This window comes from Temnothorax longispinosus, chromosome 2 (genome assembly GCF_030848805.1).
Source record: "Temnothorax longispinosus isolate EJ_2023e chromosome 2, Tlon_JGU_v1, whole genome shotgun sequence".
NCBI lineage: Eukaryota > Metazoa > Arthropoda > Insecta > Hymenoptera > Formicidae > Temnothorax > Temnothorax longispinosus.
This window is the reverse complement of record NC_092359.1, coordinates 369,568-391,198: the sequence shown is the minus strand read 5'-3', so window position 1 is coordinate 391,198 and position 21,631 is coordinate 369,568. Positions and strand designations below refer to the sequence as shown.

Here is a 21,631-nt window from a genome sequence, read left to right as displayed (position 1 = left end):
ACGCGCTGACACTGACATTATGTCTCGACGAAAGTCTGGCGAGCATCCAAAATACTTCTAAACTGTTACTACTGTTTTATGATACGGTTTAGAAACACTAAGCTGCTAATTTTGTTTTTTCGTGCGCGAAGCAGACAGAGTATTGAGCCGCGCTTTTCATTGTCCTCGGAGAGAATCGCTCTGATCGACATAAATCATCCGGATGATTCGACACGTAAGAACTTTGCGATATATTCCACGAACCGTTTGTTGTAAATGTCATATCATATAGCGCGCTCTCTCTCTCTCTCTCTCTCTCTCTCTCTCTCTCTCTCTCTCTCTCTCTCTCTCTCTCTCTCTCTCTCTCTCTCTCTCTTATACCACAGAAATAATATAATGTATAATTTCATATTTTTTTGACGAATTGATCCAATATTAAATTGCCTCTATGTTCATTCTAATTAATTGATTTCTATTGACATTGAGATAAATTATTTTTATATCAATAAAATTGTCTTAGACGACAATAGATTCTAATGCGTTGATAGTGATAATTTCTTGTGTATAAGAAGTTTATAAATTAATAGAAAAATTTTAAAGAAGTTTATAATGATGAGAAATTTAGAAAATAAATCTATAGTATATTCGTGAGTAAGTACTTGAAGCGTGAAGTACTTCAATATCTACATATTCCAAGATTTGCAGAGCTTATCTCAAAGATTCTTTTTAGCGTGCTTGTGAGTGGGGCGTGGCAATAGTTACGAAACTACGAGTGGAAAGCGCGAAAGAGTACAAAATACTTGATCTTATTAAATAAATGAGGAACGTACGCGATTTTTAAGTGACTCGGTTAATCTGCACGCATCTATGCCTATTACATTTACGACATATACATATATATATGCAAATTTCACGTTTCTATCTCCTACTTGTTTTAACTCCATTTATAGAGTTGCGTAACAAATTCACGGCTATATCAGCAATCGTTTCGAGGTAGCAAACCGGAAACAACGTAGATTTGCAAATAATAAAAATTTATTTGTAAAATAATCCTTACGATTTCAATTTACGATTAAATCGATGCACATTATTTATACGTCTACATTATCTTGACTGTTTTATGACTTTATTTCAGACTTTTTTAAAAGAAAGCTTAAAAATACTTCATTGACAGAGTTAATCACTTCTCTAATGGCTCGTTTCACTACGGTCGATTAAATCGAATTTTTACTATTTCGATAATTTAGAATTGCTGAAAAAATAAATGCGATATTATTTACATTTCACAATTTTATCACTCACCACTATTATCATATTACACATATTTGTGGTCTTGATAACTCGCGACATCAACTAGAAAATACATAATATTTTGCGCCACTTTTACGCTTTAATACGACGCGCATTTCTCGATGTATTTTATCGTTTCGCGACTCCGTGCGTACAATATATAAGGATTCTCGGCGCGACGATCGTCAGTGCCGAGTGTTAGGTAGACACGCTATCGCTTATCAGTAATCTACCGCTGATAAACGGCGTAACGAAGTCGAGTTGGCCGGCCCCAAGCGCTTATCGATGCCTTTCGAGAAATGGACCCAGTTCGTCATAACCGGCCGTTGTCCGCACAGCCTTGGTACTGCCTCTCTTTCGTCTTTTCGCTCGTTCGTTTCTCTCCTTTTTTCGGGATCGACGCTTTCGAGAGACAAAGAAAGAGAGGGAGATCCAGCGCCGAGTGAGTTTTTAGTTTTTATGTGTCGTATTTTGAACGAAAACTTTGCGCAGGTGTAATTTTGTGTGCAATATGTGTGTTGTGAGTGGCACGCATCGCGCGTATGGCACGCAACTGATAGCGCGTGATCGACGGAAATTCACATTCTATAATACGGTTTCTCGAATTACTATTTTTAATCTCGGAAAAATACACGCGTTTTGCATTATCGAATATAGCTCATGGCACCCGAATGCCGGCAACATATTTAGTCGATAAAAGGACATTTGTCAATATATATATGTATATGCACGTGCTCTCTTTCTCTCTCGGCCACAGAGAAGTCCTACTAACGTAACACTTTCTCGGAGAACGTTAACTTAATCCTTAAATATATCAAGCGTATCATACTATATATACTTTCAGGTTCTATACATATACTATTGATCATGCAATATTCTTGGAACGTTTGAATTCTTTGCATATATAACCGTCTTCCCGAATTATCAATTAATGAAATAGAAATATCAACTTTTTATTTTACATCTTTCTGAGTTTTCGTAATCCCTCTTTCTGTTTTTGTCGTTTTCCTAGAGAGTGTTTCTCTTATTGCTATATTTTTATAACTGTTATGTAGACTAAATAATACAGGATCTCGTGCAATCTAAGGATTAGTTGAAAACTTGCATTTGCGGTCATCCTTATGATCCAATCGCTTCTTAATCGCGGGAAGAGACGGTTGCCGTTACGAAGTCGCTTCTGCGAAACAATAGAAATCCCACATTGTTATTGAATGTTCCTACAGCAATTAATAAGTACAAAGGCAGATCTGCATCGAGCCTATTTATTAAGAACGCCTTTAAGTCGCGATGATTGCACTATGCTTTGGGCAATTATGCTTCACCGGATACCGAAACTCTCTCAGCCTTAGTGAAAAAGAATTTCTTAAAACGTCTTGCAATACTGCACTAGAAATATACAAGATGTACGGGATCTCTCTGCATCTTGTGTCAATCTATATAATTAATTAATCTTTAATTAACACGGAACAATATCTAAATTTCGAAATAGATTAAATTTGTCTTAGGAAATAGTATCAGAAATATTAAAATTTGAATACTTGTTAAGCGATAAATGGTGAAGAATAAAAAATTGTGGAGAATTTTCTGAGCTTCACGAATGAAGCTTTAAAAGATAATAAACTTCTATTCTTTCTTTAATTTTAATGGAATGTAATTTTAATAGGATTTTAAGATGTTTCGTCGCAAACAAATTTAATGTTGTTTGTCGAAGAGTTGCGAAGATAAATGAACTTACTGCTCAAAAGTCGACAGAACTTCTTGCAATCCGAGAAAAGGACTGCGAATGATCTGGGACACCCTGTATAATATAGCTGATCTACAAATCTTCTTAATCTCCGTACTCTATCCCGTTTGCTCACAATTTATGACTCTATATAGCTTCGTTGAAAAACAGCGTCGGTGTTTGCGTCGATCGTTCGACAAGTTTTCTTCGACAGCTCTCGACGAATTGGTCACATGTATATATCGTCTTGACGAATAATCGAAAATTTCAATTGGTTGCGAGGCCAATTGATCAGTCGTTATTTTAAAGTGGAACATTATAGATCCATTATGCATCATTCTTCTTTTTATTATTAGTTTCTTTTTTTTCCCCCTCCAAGTAAAACCTGTGTGTTTATCTTTAAATATCTGCAATCAAAAAGATACTGTTATCTCGCCTTTTAATCTTTTAATCTACCACGCGACATTTGCAAGTGTATTACGAGCTGATAAAAATGGCGGAAATAAATCCTCTTGTAAAATCTTTACTTAGAATATGAAAGTTTTAAAATAATTACAAATTTACTATCTATGTTTACCTGTACTAAAAATATAACAATTTGCAATCTAAAAATTACAATTATTTTAGATCCATTTTTCGCAACGGTTAAGAATTGCATGTCTAATATCTAATATTAAAAGAAAACTCATATTGAGTCATACTCATCATAATATTAAATTATTATTAAATTCATATAAAAGGAGGAATTTTATTAGCATAACTTATCATTGGCCGTTTTGTTGGTGAATCTTTTAAATTGCCGTAAGTTTTTCATCGTGTATACATTCGAAATAGCATGTTCAATTTTCCATTGGCAAAATTGCTTCCCCACCCTTTCATCTATCGAGGGATTAGGTCACCCGTGTCTAAACTTCTCGTTTCAATCTCAGAGCAAATTTCCGGCTGGCTGCTTCACCTAAGGGAACGAATAGAAACGCCACTCGTAGAGCGCAAAAATTGGTGGTTCGTTTATAATCGTTTATTTCGTTAATTCGTTTTATCGGAAAATTATTGTGAAAAGGAAATTAACATTTAAATAGTCGCTTGGATTTTCGTCTGTTTACATACAAAACTGTATTTCCAAAATCTTAATAGTAATTTGGTTTAATCGGTGAAACAACTGAATTTGCAAACATAAAAAATGATTAGATGACGTAATATAAACTATGTATTTTCATAAGAATATTTTTACCTATTATAGAATTAATTTCATGGTAGAAACTGTTTATTATACATGTACATCTTGGCTTTTGAGTGATGAATTTCTCTTGGATTTCGTAAAACGTTAACTGTTCACGATATTGTACATAATATATATAAACCGTTGAAGGAATATATTTCACTTCATCATTGTCGGGCCAGATCGAGGCAGAACTAATGGAAACTTATAAGTACACGCATCCTTATCATCGTCTTAGAACTGCACGGGGTATGACGTATTCTTTATACTCGATATCTCGGCATATCTCCGATCGTTTCGATAAAAATAATATGACATCCGTGAAATGAATATCGTTCTTTTTTTTTATTAGTTTGGGAAAGTTAATAGATTAATATTGAATGTATTTGCTTCGTTTGTTGATATTTACTTGACTTAAAAAACAATTCACATTTTGCATTTGATGCATAATGCTTATATGTATTATACGGTGACAAAATTTGCTAAATATTATTTTATGTAAATTTAAAGACTATTATTTATTGTATCATCATTGAAAAACTCCTTTTTGTAACAGATCACTAGATAATTCTTTAATGTACAAAACTGTTCACCTCTTATCGTACTTTTTGTACGAAAATTTTCCAATGTGCTGACGCATTTGACTTAACGAGTTAATTTCGTTCGATTAAAAGCTATTATGTAATAGACATCTGAGTCACAGATAAAGACACACGCATGTTTACGAGTCTCCGAGCTTTATTTATCGTCTACTCGCATTAAACCGCGGTAATTCACGAAATTGCGAGCCTCTTTGCGTACCTATCTGCTTTATTGTCTACAACGTTATGATTGCAAAAAGAGCCAACACACAGTGCCGCCGTTCAATAAAGCTTTATTCCCCTATCTACAAAAAAGCCTATATTTGTACCGCTTATTCGCTTATTGATACATGTGATTGTTAATCGAATGAAGGTGTAGAGGAAGAAAGAGAGAATCGGTCAACTGGCTCGTGGTTCATTCTCAGGTTCTGGGTTCTGTATGATGTGTTTAATGATGATCGTCGCAGTGCTTGACGTTTTTTCTTAAAAAGAAAAACACGAGTCTTCTTCTTGACAGAAACTAAATCTTCCGTGCAGCGTCATTGACCGGTTTGGCCGTTGAATTGATGTTGAAGGTTTATCAGCGGCCGATACGTTATCTACAAAGGATCGTCTTACGAAGACGAGATTCTCAAGGAGAGCCTGAGAAACAGCAACGGCGGCCAATTCCCGTCTTCGTTCCCACGTGAGATTTCTCGATGATGGACGATCGAGAGAGCCCGTTCGTGCGAGCACAGGCCAGCAGAAGCTTGATTCGGCCGCAGACAGGTGCACGAAAGTTCTTGACGCCGTCGTCCGCAGAAAGGACAGTGCGCCAGCTGAATCGACAGGCTGCTAACGAATCGAGCCCGACGAGCCCGATATCGAAGCGATTATCGGCGCCGCTCGCGCCCTTGGAAAGCTTGAAGCAGTGGGAATTGGTAGAGGATGGCAAGGGTTTGCAAGTAGTTGAGAAACGGGCCGGCGCTTTAAGCCCGATCAGACCCAAGGAGATGGTTCCCACGAGCCCGCTCTACGGTCGCACTCCCGTTTCCGTAAAGAGACTCCTCAGCGACACGAACATGGACGCGAATCTGGAGGAGAAGTTGAGAGTCTTCAATGAGTCGAAGATTATCCAACCGATCGGACTTCCGTTTATCCACCAGAGGACGGAACTGACATCACCCGCTCAACTGTCGGCAAAGCCCAAGGCGCCGCTCAGTCTCGATTTGATTCTGAATCAGCAGCGAACAGCGTCGACGGGCACGACGACGGTCGAAAGCACCGACATGCTGCAACGATTGGAACAGCAAGTTAAGGCCATCGAGATGAGCACGATCGCCGCGAGGACGCGTCACTTGGAGAACAGTTCGGATTTCGGAGCGGAAGTCCAGCTCAGATACCAGGAACACGAGGACTTGTTGCGAAACATCACCGACGATGAGGCCGAGGGGTAAAATATATACTCTCTCTACGTCATACGTCAATCATTCACATTTACACGCTCATTCACATCACCGTCGATACCTTTTTCGCACACATTCCAAACACATCTTGCATCTTCCTCCCTTATTTTTCTTGATTCAAAGACAGTATTCGGTGACATTCGAGAGATTTCTTATTAAAGAAAATAGTTATTCAATTAAACGTTTAAAAAATCAAAACTGTTTTTATTTACAATCAATCTCCAGGATAATCATTTTTATTAAGGAGAAGTAATAGAAATGTCAATCCTGAAAACAAATTTTAAAGATAATTTATTTTCATCTGGACAAAAAGATTTAAGAGATCAATTATGTTTTAAAATTTAATATATCATCCATCGTGATCATAATCTCAATCTTTACACGTTAATCGTCGTCGAGAAGTTCGAGTCACGGTATTTCAATCGGTCAATACCTGAGAACGCATACACACATACAGACGCACGATGCACGATCCATTTACACGTTACGTTTACAGAGCGACGATAGCCGTAGTCGCCTTAGTGATAATTGAGGAAATCGTCGTCCAACCTCCGCCTGATCCTCATCGCCGCGCGCCGCGTACCGATTACCTACCTACCTACACGCCTCATCCGCGCACAATTGACTGTCCGTTTACACCCACGCGTGTCCCTTTCCTCGATACAATTGGCATTTAGTTTACGCAATGTCGCAACCGTGCAGCGATTCATTCCGTGATTTCCCGTCGGTCGGTTCGTCGCCATTACACGTCGGTCATTACACGCCCAACCGGGAGAGATCAGGGGAGTTGTGCGTGTCGCACTGGCAGATGTTTTGATGAATAAATATACCGGGTGTCTGAATAGCTTGCAAGTATCACGCACAGATCTCGATAATTGCTCGATTTCGCTTCGATAAAAAATATCAAGATAATATTTTCTGAATTATGAACGATTGAAAATAAATGGTTTCGCGCGAATTGTATCTGCCGGTGTATAAACAGATAACAAAATGTTATTCTCCAGTTTATTTTGAGTGGACTTTATCATAACAATATTTTAATTAAAGATTTCGATATCAAAAGATTTAATATTGAAAATTAGAAAAGTGTTTAATCGTTAATTTTTGCCTTTATATCTGTTCTATTCTCGAAATGCATCATTCTCTCCTTGTTACGTTTGCAATGATCTCTCCATATTATCCCGAATTATCAAACACACGTTATCACGCAAAACGCTCGAATTATGACGGACACTTGTACACCTGTCTGTTATTATTGATTATTATCATTATACTCACGATACACGATGCCATAAAACATTGAACGGTCGAAGAAAGAATTGTGACGAACAAATAATAATGAAACGTCAACGAAAAAAGGGCCTTGCTGTTGCACCGCGGAGACGCGACACGGAATTCCACCGGAAACGCCGGCATCGCGTCAAAGAAGCCCACCGTTAAGTTGTCCAGGACCGCTTCGGATACGCGGCGCGGACAAGAAGCGGAGACGAGAGCGCAATCCAGGATGCCGCAAACTCGCGCGATCGTCCGGCCGATAGTTACCAAGAAGGATCATCAGCGTCATCAGCAACCACAACAGCAGAACAACGCAACAACCATCCCGCTCAAACCGTTGTCAGACATGCAGAAGGGTATTCAGAGCGAGAAGGAGGTAGATATATAATATGTACATATATATACGTATAATAGGCATCGATTGCAGCGTTATCACTCACGTCAGAACCATTATCGGGAAACGTTATCGAGCGTCTTGTCGATAAAGTGATTTCTATCTGATTTAAGGAGAGAAATAAATAATCGCGTCACTTTTTTATGTCTATCGTAGAATAATTAGACCGTATATGGTATTACGCAGTTATAACTTTGCTGAGGATTATCTATAGCGATATCTAATTATCGAAATCACCTACGGGTCGTGTGAGGTACACGAGTGTTAAGAAAGTAGAGATAAAATCGCGTACGATAATCGCAAGCATAAATGATGTAAAGTAAAAACGTTAAAAAGTATACCTATATACGCGGTCCGCAGCGCAATCACGCGCGACTTTACGATCACCCATATATGTATATCGACGATGTGTGACACCCTCGCTAACGAATCGAGTGCAAACGAGTGACAACGCAAATGCACTTCCACACTTACGTCACACGTATGACTCGTCTGCGGCTCATCCGTTCGACCTGAAATAATCCGGATGATTTCCCCGCTTCGTCGAAACGCCATTCGGATGCCACTTTATGACGATCGTGCAACCTGTCGAAGCTAATTAATTTCGCATGCAGAACGTATTTGAAATATCTCGGAAATTTCAGCGAGTCTTCCTTCTCTTTGTCTTTTTAAAAAATTATTTTTTTATTAACGGAAAATACATATAAATTCTTTTGAGGCGCAAATATAAAAACTTACTTGAGAGTAAAATGTATTTTTTTTTTAATAAACATAAATCAAGTGAGTTTAGAAAAACATTTTCAATTATTTGGGCTATCTTAATCTAATTACTGGAGCAAATCAAACAGGTTTTTCTGGCACTTGATAGAAAATATCGAAGATATCATAAAAAAGATAATTTTTCCAATAGAAATCTTTTATATGCGTCAATATAAACTGACGGATGTCATAGCTTTTTAATATCGCACATCATGGACACGACAAGTCAGCAATATATCTGAAGCGAGACTTTATTTTCCATCCGTATCAACTTTTGTGTCGCGCCATAAAACAAATTTCAGATGCACTCCGCAAAAGCGGAAGTGCTGGCATTGTTTTACGTCGTGTATTTCGCCATTTCCCATTTTCCTCGCCGTTTTATGGGGACATAAATCATAATCTTTGTAGAAATCCGGCATCAGCAGTCTTCGTCTGTATAAGCATTGCGAGTTTCATTCAAGTTGACGATGATTTTCAATTTAAAATTGCCAATTGTAGTATGCGTAACACTATATATATATATATATATATATATATATAGATTAATAAACAAAATATTAATATTGCAATTAAAATAAGTTGATATTTTTTCTTTACTTATTCACGATAGCGATCAAAAGTTGTTTGCAAAAATAGGTTCTATTTGTCGCAACGTGCGTTGATCTATTTACCTGTTAACGAAATGCATAAATAACTTTGAAATTAAAGAGATGCGTTATAATTAATACATTATTTTAATTATTTTAATTTAGATAGATTTGAGTGCGTTGAGTTTTTACTTGAATTGCGTTAGAGAGAACGCAGCTTGATCAACTAAAAGGGGATTCTCTGCTGGCTTTTTTGTTTAATAGAGCATCTAAACGGAGCTTCCCGATTTATTTGTTAGTTCACGTGTACGCGATTCTATTTTCCGTGGAGAATTCGCGTCAACTTGGATCTATTCTTATCTACCTTTTACGTGGAGTGGATGTCCGCGACTCTTGGTTACTTTCTCGGTCGATTGATCAGCTGACGGAAGCTGGCTCTCTCGCTCTTGTCCCTTTCAGAAACTTGGACTTTATCCTCTTCATACTGACTCTCGAGCATCCTCACCTAAGTATCTAACGAGAAAAGAAATCAGTGCTCTCACAAGCATGAAAATAAAACATCGTAAATTTGTTGCGATAAGTTTGAGCGATTTGTTCCTTTATAATTGTCTCGATATTAAGATCGATATTGTTCGAATTTTGATTTATTCTTATCTGTTGCATGCAGTCATGCTCAAGTTTTAGAGTATTGTTACGACTTAGAACGCCGCAAATAATAACGATTAATAATTTTTTAAGTCCGTTTTCTAATCATTTTTCCTTGCTATACGTATAAGTACAATGTTAAGTAAACTCTAGAAATACGTTGTTCACATTAAAATCAAACAAAAGTTAATGACGCAGGCTATTTAACTATTTAACATACTTATGAGATTCAATATACTTATCAGTCTCTCATATATAGCGCTGAACTATGTTGCGATAATCTTCTCGGTGTTCATAGTAGTAGTTGATTCGAGCAGCTGACGAGGCGAAAACTCGTTGCTAGGTAGGAGGACGATAAAGGTGAAGATGTGGCATCCCACACTTTACAACCCACAGATGTGTGCGTCATCATCAGGATGTATCGATATCTTAGAATTAGAGCATCTTTGATATTTTTCTACTTTACTGTAAAACGATATATCATGCTAATTTCACCTTTCTTTTTTTATTCCAAAGCGCTAATATTATAAATAACCATTTCTTCCGCAGTTTCGATAATTATAAGGAAAAAGTCGTATCTTTTTCAGCTCGTGTTGAAAATTTCTCAAGCGTTTTAGGACACGTCAATGCCTGCGTTCCGCGACATTCGGTCTTCGGTCCGATCAGCTGACCAGCATGAAACCCTCTGTTATCTCCACTGTGAGCGTGTGAGCAGTACCTTCGGCTAAAAGGGTAGAACACGAAACAAACATGTGTCGGTGGTTCCCACTTTCCGCGACGCATGCGTTCTTCCATCGAAGAGGGGGTGGCAGAAAGGGTGGGCGAACGACGTCGAGGCTGGGCATTCAAGGGTGGTTCGCTCGCACGTTTCCACCAGAGGGTGGCGGCATCGTGTATTGATTCTGTTCTCGCATCCCTCGGTTGTGTGGTCTCTTCTCCGAGGGTGGCTCGTTTCGAGGGTGGAAAAGGGAGAAGGCAGTCGCGTACGGTCGTCGTCGACGACGACGACGACCAAAGCAACCTCGCGTTTCTCGATCGTCGTTTTTCTCGTTGCTCTTTTGTGCTTTTTTCTCTTTCTTTTTCTCTTTCTCTTGTGGAACATGACGCTGAACAATCGTGATAGACAAATGAGAAAATTTCGCGAACGGTGACATCGCCTCTGCCCTTGACACAAGCCGGAAGACAACTTTCAGCGGAAGCGGATATCGTGGAGAATTCATCATGAGACATCTAGGGTGATATTGAAGCTCCCATCGGAATCCACAGTCTCGATAGGGTCGAGAACCTACGAAAGTCTTTTGATATCGTGTATTTCATAATTAATTTGTGATTTGTGTTTTGATTAATTGTCAGTGAACCATCATCGGTGATGGATCGATGTTAGATGTGAACTGTGCTAGGTCGAGAGATGGTGTCGCTGACGTCCTACCTAGCTATCGTTGACCGAAGGTTGACAAGATAGCGATTAGTTTAGTCAGTGACGTCTGAAAGAATATTGTATATGTGATACGCCTTCGCGCTGAAATATCCTTGGATTCGATTGCGACCGAATTTGGAATTTATTGATAAATATTCGAAGTGATCTGTATATCTATACGTCTAAGTTATTTTCATTGAAACGGAGTTTCTCAAAAGTTATCGCCCCACTTGGTCGCAAAGTTACCGCAAGGAGAGCAAGCTTTCAGAAAACAACAAATCCGAGAAATGCAAGCTACTCTAGTGGAGTACAAATATCATCTTCGAGGAATCGATTTGAGATTCAATCGTCAATACCAGTACAAAGAGTGCCTAATGGAATATATCGGACAGTGATGTTCGTAGAATAATATCTTGTATTTTATAAACGATCCGCGCGGCAAAATGATTGAGAGAGATTTATTAATCGAGAAATGTAATTCAAACGTCATCGGAATTCGAAGAGAAATGTCCCTTTAAATTATGGTACCAAAGTTAACGGATTATCCTCATTTATTTCTCGGCAGTCGGAGATCGAAGTGTGTTTGCCTAGCGACAGATGGTAGCGACCGATATAACAATCGGTTTATTTCATTGAAATACAGTGGTGGATTTTATACGACACCGCGCACATTCTGATAAAATGAACCAGCGTGGCGATACGCTTCGCAAGTTGACTCATCGCTCGACCTTCCAAAACGACCGACCACGGGAACTGCGGTACTCGATCAAGGAAATCATCATTGATTGGTCATCATTATCGAAGAAGAATCCAGAATTAAATTAATCCGATTGTTAATAAATGATCGGAAAAAAAGAGTCGCGCGATCCGTAAATCGTGACCATCGCGTGACGTCGACATGTGAAACGAAGCGATTAGCGATTATAGTGACGGAAAGATCGAAGAAATCTATTAAGATCCACGATTATCTTCTGTTGTGTTGAACTTTTTCTGTGCGTTCTCGCGATATCGGCGGACAGACAAATCAAATAATTTGCCATTTAAATCGCGTGCATGCGAGCACGAGGAAGCGGTCTACTGTCGGATCCGTCGTCGATCCGTCGCCTATCGATTGTCCTTCTGAGACTCGCAAGCAGTCAAACTGGCGGCCTCTAAAGCTGCGGCCACCACCACCTCGCGCAAGATGGTCACGCGTGGCCTCCTGCGGGTAATAACCGTTCGATCCTACGAAATTAATTGTCAAATTGCTATTCTAATTACTTTATTACTCTTTATCTCGTCTGCTTTTTATCATATGCGCCTTTATACTTTTATCATAAATAGATAGTTTGCAGCTTTTATTCTAAATTCTTGATGCCTCTTATAATTCAAAGGCGTGTATCTGGACTGTTCGCGAGCATAGTGCATGCACTCCGACTTCTTCATAAATACTTCATAAATACATGTCGATTCTGCCGTTTCTCTCTTTTTCTTCTCTCTATTTTCCTTTATTAGAGATATTGCGATAAGAGGTAAAAAATCGCACATGCGACGTCGACGTCGACGTTGACGTCGCACGTGGACGTAACGCAATACAACGGTTGTCCTTGCAATTAATACGAGAGAGTCCAGCGTGTTCCATTTGGAACAATCTGTATCTGGTACACGAGTATCTTTAACGAGTTTTAATTAATTCCATTGACAATGGCCGTTGCCGCCACCGTGCTTGGAAGTGTCAAGTGCGGCCGCGCAGGCATGTGCGTATGCGTAAATAAATGCAATATTTTACGCGAGAGGAGAGGTCCGCGATTCCCCGCGATGTGGCATTCTCGAGGAATGCACGCTGAGCTCTTAACGAGCCTTTGCCCCGTATTTCTCCTGCCCCATTCCGTGACTTTAAACGCCGCGCTCGGAGATGCAACCTAAGTTTCTGAAATAGTTGGCTATTTACGACGCAACTGTGCACGACGTTCTCTCGTTTCTCGAAATAAATTAGCACGCTCGGTACATATAGCGTTTGCAATAATTTCCAAGTTATTGAATTTAGATTACAGATTATATTACATAAGTCGCTAAACTTTTAATTTAATTATACGTTTCTTGCTCATATCTCGTTGCGAAATCGTTCAGTAACATCGGCTATTTTAGTTTTAATATATCTATTTATATATGTATATGTTTATATTTTTTTATTCATCTTATTAAGAATTAAACAAAAAAAAGATATATGTTATAATATATATATGTTTTTTAATACTTTTAATTTCTAACATTAACTGTATATGTATCTAATATTTTGTTTTCTGAATACATACCGGTATTCAGAATGTTATAATTATACAGAGATATAGTCACATTGAGAACAAATAAATCGAAATTGCTCTTGTCATTTGTAATTAATCTTACAAAATAAAAATTTGACATCTACGCGTTTGAAAGAAAAGAATTTGCTGCGATTTTTACTCAGAAATGAGTGTTTTGCATTCAGCAATTTGACGACAACGTTGTCTATAATTCACTTGACTTTTATTTGCTTATCGATCATGATTTTTGTGTGTTACAGACGGGGGATGGCGTAGGGGTGTCGAGTAGCGGAGGTCGGCTCTCTTCGAGGAGTCGAACCTCCGAAGAACCTCATATCGGCAAGTACAAATTACTGAAGACCATTGGCAAAGGCAACTTTGCCAAGGTGAAACTTGCTAAGCATGTGCCCACGGGGAAGGAAGTAGCCATCAAGATCATCGATAAGACTCAATTGAATCCCGGTAGTCTTCAAAAGGTAACACTATATCGCTGTTATCTTATATATTCTTATCATTCCTTTTTTTTTTACAAAGACTCACTGAGTAGAATTGTAAGAGTGAGAATTGTTAGAATTATAAATTGCATTATCAAACTAAGTAAGAAATTTTGCTTTGTCAGTGAATAACTAACAACTTGTTATATTTATAACTTGCTTGTTTCAATGTATGTAATGTTAAGTACCATTAGCCATTATTTTAAATTGATTGTTGTAACGTACAAGTCACTATTCTAATTATATTGATTTATTTTGCGTGCTAATATTTTCATAAGAAGACTTGTCATCGCCTGAGTCATGTAGCATTATCATAATTTGACAGAAAAAAAACTTTAAGTTACACATGCATCTCATAAATATAAGTATGTGATTCATGCTGATGCATCTGGTCAATTACAGCTGTTCCGAGAAGTCAGGATAATGAAGATGCTTGACCATCCAAATATAGTGAAATTGTTCCAAGTGATCGAGACTGAAAAGACACTGTACCTGGTAATGGAGTATGCCAGTGGTGGCGAGGTCTTCGACTATCTGGTTCTGCACGGGCGGATGAAGGAGAAAGAAGCGAGAGCGAAGTTCAGGCAGATCGTTTCTGCTGTGCAATACTGCCATCAAAAGAAGATCATTCATAGAGACTTAAAAGCCGAAAATCTGTTGCTCGATAGTGAAATGAATATCAAGATCGCCGATTTCGGTTTTAGCAATGAATTCACACCCGGTAACAAATTAGACACATTTTGTGGCTCGCCGCCATATGCCGCACCGGAACTTTTTCAAGGTATTCTCTCGAATTACTCATGCGGGTTTGCAATGTGTGAGCTTCAAATTTACTTGTATAATTTTTTGTTTACAGGAAAGAAATACGATGGTCCGGAAGTGGACGTATGGTCGTTAGGTGTAATTCTATACACATTGGTATCCGGCTCACTGCCTTTCGATGGTTCGACATTGAGGGAATTGAGGGAAAGGGTATTAAGGGGGAAATATAGAATTCCGTTTTATATGTCCACCGACTGTGAAAATCTTCTCAAGAAATTTTTGGTGCTCAATCCAACGAAGAGAGCCTCACTAGAGGTACGTGGGGATCAGGTTCGAATTGTATTTTATTCTTCAACTCTTTATCACCTTTCTAGTTAAGGTATTGTTGTTTTATCAGTGCATTTACAAGCGAGTATTTTTTAATCATGCGTAAGTTATGTTCGAAAAAAATAATTTAACAATTTTTATTACTGTAGAACATAATGAAGGATAAATGGATGAATTTGGGATACGAGGATGACGAATTAAAGCCGTACTTAGAACCTGAACCTGATTATAGAGATCACAAGAGGATAGGTGAGTCTACCAGTATGTACATAACACTTACTACTTACCGTTTTTATGTTTAATGTCACACCCATTGTGAACATTCTACGCTATGTAAGATGAGTGACAAAGATCTGTCTTTTTCGACATACATATATACATGTTTTCAAACTATATTATGATTTCAAAATTGTTTTAATATGCTGGATTTTTTTATATAGTTTCTTTAAGGAGAATGTTTACATGGTCGGGTGTTTCTTGTAGTTGGAAAATTGTGCAATGTAATCACTATTAATATATTATCGAAATATATCAGACAGTCTTACTCAATACTATTTAGTAATCCGTACTGAATTATAGTTTTCTATTAAAAAGCTGAATATAGAGTCCTTCGGACACACACAATTTGAGATAACGTTTTACTAAATTATATCAAGTAAGAGATTTGTAAGTGCACATTTTCTATGCACAGCGTGAAAATATCTCGTAGCTTGTTTTTCGAATCCTTATTTAGTCTGATATATTTATACCTACATGTATGTGTTTGTCATTTGCTTCTTGAAAAAAAAAAAAAAAATTGCATGGAAATACATCTTGATCAAAAAAGTAAAATTTTTTTAACTAATGCTAATATTAAAATTGAACTAAAACCACATGTTATTTCTAAGTGTGGATTTTAAGAGTGTGAAAACACGGATATACATCACGAAGACGATAAGTCTAATCTTTAAGAATTTAATGTTCTAATTTCTAAATGTTGGATAGTATCTGTTATAACAATACGTAGTGAAGTCTTCTGTCTTAATTTTTGCATCTCTTTAATTTTGAATTATGAATGTTGTCGGAAAATTGTTTCACTTTAATGGATGTGACTATGCCGCCACGCATTTCCATTTCAGAGGCCTTAGCCAATATGGGATACACTCGAAGTGAAATAGAGGATTCTTTAGGACAAGCAAAATATGACGATGTATTCGCCACTTACTTGCTCTTAGGCAGAAAAACGACAGATGTAAGTGTACGATATATCAAGATTAATGTACAGTATATAGGTAGCGTCAAAATCATTTTTCCTTTACATTTTTTCCGAATTTCTATTTGTACAGCCTGAAAGTGATGGATCACGCTCAGGTAGTTCATTATCGCTGCGTAACATTCCACCTCAAGTCAGTTCAGGTGGTGGAGGAGGAAGCAGTGGGGGAACAGGTGGCGCGGTACAGAGTCCATCTCACAGAGGTGTTCACAGAAGTATTTCTGCTAGCAATCCAAAACCCAGTAGACGGGCCTCGTCTGGTGGTGAAACTCTTCGTAAGTGTTATATCCATTTGTTTTAACCATAACTCTTAATGCAGTATGGCAGTTTAAACTTTACTGTCAAATAACAAGCATGGATAAGGACACTTATCAAATTTGGGTAAGACAAAGATATCTGTATTTTTGATGACGAAAATTGTGATTTTCATGCAACAATTTTTGTATTATTTATTTGTGTTGATAGAAGAAGGTATAATAATAGCTATTAGTTAGTATGTAGTTTTGTCGTTAAACTAAATTTGTAATAAAAGTGGTGTAATGAATGTTGGAATATGATAATAAAAAACGACGAGATTGTTTGCTCTGATATATCTATTAATATAAATACTGGATTTAAAATGGAGGATTTTATTATATAATTTTTTTCCTTATTAGGACCCAGTCCAGGTAATGCAACGAATCACAATCACGCGACTGCAGTAACTGGCACAACTGTGACTGGAAGCGGAGGTAGTAATTTTAAACGACAAAATACTGTGGACGCAGCCACGATCAAGGAAAATAGTGCTCGCGTTTCTGCAACCCGGCCCTCCGCACCTAAAAACAGTCAACCACCTGGGCAATTAGATACTAGTGAGTTGTTATACTTTGTCCTTGAACAATAGTTTAGAATAGAAATCTCTTATAAAAAGATATTCGACTTGTCGCGCTATATTTCCTTCGTGATGCTTGGGTAAAGTCTTTGGATGAGGTTGCTTTGGACAAGGTTGCAGCGTTTTAATATATAATTTGTCGAATTTACAATTAATTTGTAATTTATCTGTTATTTGTGTTCGTATTATTCCGTATTGTTCATAAATCACAAATTTTATCATATTTATCATTACAATCATATCTTTATCGAAGGTTCGAAGATTGTATACATTTTAATGTCAAATTGTCATGCCCGTTTCTTATATGTTCATAAGATTGAACGCACAATCATATTGTCATAATTTTACCGCATATCATGCACATATATCTTTAAAACCTGATCATTTATCATGTACAATTGTACACTGTAATTGAAAGTACGAGGAAGTGACAGTCGTAATTACTTTAGTCTATGTTTGTTTCTTAATATGGAAGCAGGTTCAGACATTTTACTTAGCAGCTCGTTGTCTTTTTAATGATATGTTTCTGTTTGTTATAATTTAAAGTATGTTGCTTTGTGTTTTGTGTTGAACCATATCTAATGAGGCTTGCAGTGACAATGTTTATTCTAGGCGTGGGTACCAGTCCTGGTGGTAAAGCAAGGGTAAACAAGAGCAACACAATGAACGCAGGGGTAGGTGGTGGTCGGCCTCTTACCTCACCTGCTCCTGGTTCTGTTGGTCGACGTAGCACCATCTCCTATGATCAAGCAAAAACATCATCATCATCTACTGAAAGAACCAACGAAGTACCCAGGTATAGTGATATCCAATTATTTTTATCAGAAATATTTACACGAAAACGGAGTACAAATATAATTTAAAAATAAACTTAGTGCTATGAGATTCTTTATTATACTTTTTCTAGTATTCTATATATTTATTCACTTCTCGATACATATTTAACATATGGGATATTGGACATTTAGTTTTTGTTCCTTATATATTACTTGAATTTGCTATTATCAATTTATATTCACAAATTAAACCATGGTTCAATATCTCATTAACTATATAATGATATAATATAAAATAAGAATATTAGTGCATTTCGTGTGACGTCTTCTATCGACTTAACACTTTTACTCTCACTAACTGTAGACGACTGATTACTTATGTGTGTAAAGTACACTAAACCATTACTCGAGAAATGACTTGATAATCGAGTGAATAATAACAAAGTCTATCATTAAAAGCCAGGGAGTTCATTTGTTTGTTGCATTGCTCTAGCATGTTGGCTGCTGCCTGCCAATCGTTCATTGCAATATCACTTTCTTTATGCCTTGACAGATGTATTGAATAGGACAGTCCGATGTAACGTTTATACATGTGCAGACACTTGCTGATATCAGACCGCAGTCGCATCTACGTGTATAACTGTTACTTCAAATATCTAGTCGAGAAGGTGTTTAGACACACACATTAACATCCATCATACATTTTTCATCCTTACGTTGTAGCATCATATTCTGTTCTCTTATCGTACGAGTATTTCGCGAAGTTACATTTGCTGCAGCAGTTAGTAATTTTATTCTCCTTTTTCCATCCTTACGATTCTCCCCTTTTATATTCCTTGTCAACGAATTTTAGTTACAAAATATATATTTCTATAAAGATATATATGATTTATATATATACATATGTACATATGTTACACATACATGTATCTATATATATGTGCGCAGATTTTTTTAGAATTTTTTATGGGTAAATAAAATATGTTTAAATATATATGAAAATTATTAAATATGATTTTTTTCTTTTTTTTTTACAATATACTACATAAAAATAAATAACAGTACAAGTAAGAATCAAGTCAGTTGTTTGAAGTTGTAAGAATCAAGAAGTTGTTTGAAACAAGTAAGAAAATTCTTAATATAAAATTATTTATCTTTCAAAAATTAAATTTATTATCATGTCATGTGCATAAATATGTAACGAAATATTTTCAATATCTGAAATTTCATAAATTTTAGATCTCGCCCCGTTTTGCTTCTGTACAGTCTTAAAAGAATTTCTGTTCCTTTATTATATACAAAAAATAGGATTAAATCGTGGAACATAAGGTTCGGCAATTTGCTGATTAGTTTTGTGCACAGCCTGGGCGAGGGCACTAGACCAACGCGGGGTCACACCAAGTCTGCGAGCATCAGCGCAAGTCACCGTTCCTCAAGTGGTGTACCCCCCAGCGACCATTCACTACTGGACCCTCAACCACGCAACGCCCACAACTCCTTACTCGCCACTGCTGACCCCCTTAGGCAGAGGTACAGGCCCCCGATGCCTAATACAAAAACCGAAAGACCTGCATACACATTCCTGCATATTTATTAAATATATATGTATATTTCGGATACATTTGGTTTTTTTATTTTGTTACTTCTTTCTTGGGCCACTAACTCTCTTAGGGTAATTAGGTCTCTCCTATCATTATAGTCTTTCGCAAATTTTGCCGAAGCAGACGATGAGAAAATTCGTTTTTCAGAAGCTCAAAAAGCTCAAAAACGACAGTGCCGATTTCTTTGGTTTATTTTAAAAATTATCGACATAGGATTCTCTAGGATAGTTTCTGGTCATTCTCTCATTGTTTTTTGGTTCTCTTTTCTCATTGCTTTTTTATATTCTTCTCTCTCTTTACTCTCTCTCTTTCATTTGCATGATATAAACTTTGCTAGATTTCTATATCGGTTTTATTGCTTCTTTTTCCATTTGTATAAAAATCATTTAGGTTTGATCATGGTACAATCATCTCATTACGATTCATGATACAATTTCGACATGCTTACATTTCGCTCACTTGGAAATTTTTGTATGACTCTTGATTGATCACTAAGCTCAATATGTAGGACAATTAGGATAATATACTGTAGTATATATATAGAAGCATGTTATCATAATTATTTTTATTAAAGAAGTATTTATTTCCAATCGATCATCAATTTCACATATAAATACGCGTTTGATACATACTATATATATATCTCTCTCTGTATTTTCCTTGTTAGCTTTGAAAACTTATCATATTGTATATAGAGTGTAAGCTGCTATTTAATATTATCTATTTTATAAATTATTTATATGATCCAACATCTAACAAAAGTTACTTAACGCCATTTACAATCACGAAGTCCTTTCTAGCTTCCTTTCTTATTCAATTGCTGTATTTAAAACATATCTCTCGCAGAACGCACAATTATATTCTTGAAATAATTTCTTTCCGCTGCATGCGCAGTTACAGTAGACTGTGCCTATTTGAACAATAACGTACTACATATTTTTTATCAATATGAATTAATTTCTCATATCAATATTGCTTTGTTAACTCTATTCACTAAGCTTAATTTGTAAGATATTGCTTGCGCGTTGAAAACTTTTACACAATAATATCTTCAGAAATGTAACAGTTGAACAACTAATTTTATATACTTTACATCTTCTTGACATTTTGATACCAGCTTTACTTGAATCGAATAGGTGATGGTAGTGTATTCGCTGCGAACATGTACTTTCCATAATCCGTTATAGTGTGCATAAAAATAAAAATGCTGATAAATCAGCCTATATATTTATGATGTGACTGCAATCTGTATTAAAACAGAAATCATTATTTGTTATTTAGTTTGGGTGTATGCACAAGCAACAGACTTACCACAACCACTACGCCAGCATTTCCACGGAATGTTCCGAGTCGCAGTACGTTCCATTCTGGCCAAAATAGAGCACAGCGAAATCACACTCAGGTGAGCACTTAAGGTGACATAATTATAGGAGAAGAATTTGATTTACCAAGTTTGCCTCTTTTATTAGCAATTATTAATTATAAGGAATTATTTATTTTATTAACAATTAATATGAATGTGTTTCCAGGGTCACACACAAACGCAGGACACAAATGCAATTAGCCCACTAGCAAGGCCGTCCTTCTTCTCGAAATTATCCTCGAAGTTCTCCAAACGGTAAGTTCTGTGATTGATTAAATATATATTTAACGATACCGGTATTTGACAGCATGCTAATAATTTGTATGATTGTAATATTACCACTGTACATTTACGAATATTTTTTTTACCGTTCACGTATTTTGTAATTTAAGGCAATTATTCTATTCAAAACAAACAATTTGATCGGATTATATAATTAAATTATATATTTCCTAATTGGCATTAATGTAAAATATATAGTTTTTTTGAAACGTTATTAGTAATCAACTCGTAAAGATGGTGAAGATATTAATTTAGAAGATAAATGTGTGTTAAAGTACCAAAGTCATCAGTTACCCAAAATCGA

The 21,631-nt window shown here is 36.7% G+C and overlaps 1 protein-coding gene and 1 long non-coding RNA gene across 18 annotated transcripts in view; one reads left to right on the top strand and one right to left on the bottom strand.

Annotated features, from left to right (window-relative positions):
- The window catches only part of LOC139808477 (serine/threonine-protein kinase MARK2), an 83,857-nt gene that overhangs the window by 50,620 nt on the left and 11,606 nt on the right, over positions 1 to 21,631 (top strand). For 5 of the 15 annotated variants that reach the window (XM_071770513.1, XM_071770518.1, XM_071770509.1 and 2 more), the window contains exons 2-14: positions 5,310 to 6,224; positions 7,597 to 7,888; positions 13,857 to 14,072; positions 14,493 to 14,871; positions 14,947 to 15,182; positions 15,329 to 15,440; positions 16,298 to 16,410; positions 16,505 to 16,706; positions 17,088 to 17,285; positions 17,900 to 18,101; positions 19,444 to 19,611; positions 20,964 to 21,084; positions 21,212 to 21,300. In XM_071770513.1, coding sequence (XP_071626614.1) covers positions 5,491 to 6,224; positions 7,597 to 7,888; positions 13,857 to 14,072; positions 14,493 to 14,871; positions 14,947 to 15,182; positions 15,329 to 15,440; positions 16,298 to 16,410; positions 16,505 to 16,706; positions 17,088 to 17,285; positions 17,900 to 18,101; positions 19,444 to 19,611; positions 20,964 to 21,084; positions 21,212 to 21,300 — 3,062 coding nt within the window. In that variant the 5' untranslated portion in view covers positions 5,310 to 5,490. Of the gene's footprint in view, positions 1 to 5,165; positions 6,225 to 7,596; positions 7,889 to 13,856; positions 14,073 to 14,492; positions 14,872 to 14,946; positions 15,183 to 15,328; positions 15,441 to 16,297; positions 16,411 to 16,504; positions 16,707 to 17,087; positions 17,286 to 17,899; positions 18,102 to 19,443; positions 19,612 to 20,963; positions 21,085 to 21,211; positions 21,301 to 21,631 lie in introns of all 15 variants that reach the window. The other 10 variants (XM_071770524.1, XM_071770515.1, XM_071770523.1 and 7 more) reach the window with 8 other exon arrangements.
- LOC139808483 (uncharacterized) lies at positions 7,882 to 10,915 on the bottom strand. Of its 3 annotated transcripts, none has more exons than XR_011730874.1 (3): positions 10,393 to 10,915; positions 9,617 to 10,325; positions 7,882 to 9,174 (listed from the first exon to the last, which is right to left on the bottom strand). It is a non-coding gene; the product is annotated as an uncharacterized lncRNA (long non-coding RNA). The 3 variants fall into 3 exon arrangements; XR_011730875.1 differs by having other exon boundaries at positions 7,882 to 9,097; XR_011730876.1 differs by having other exon boundaries at positions 9,617 to 10,278.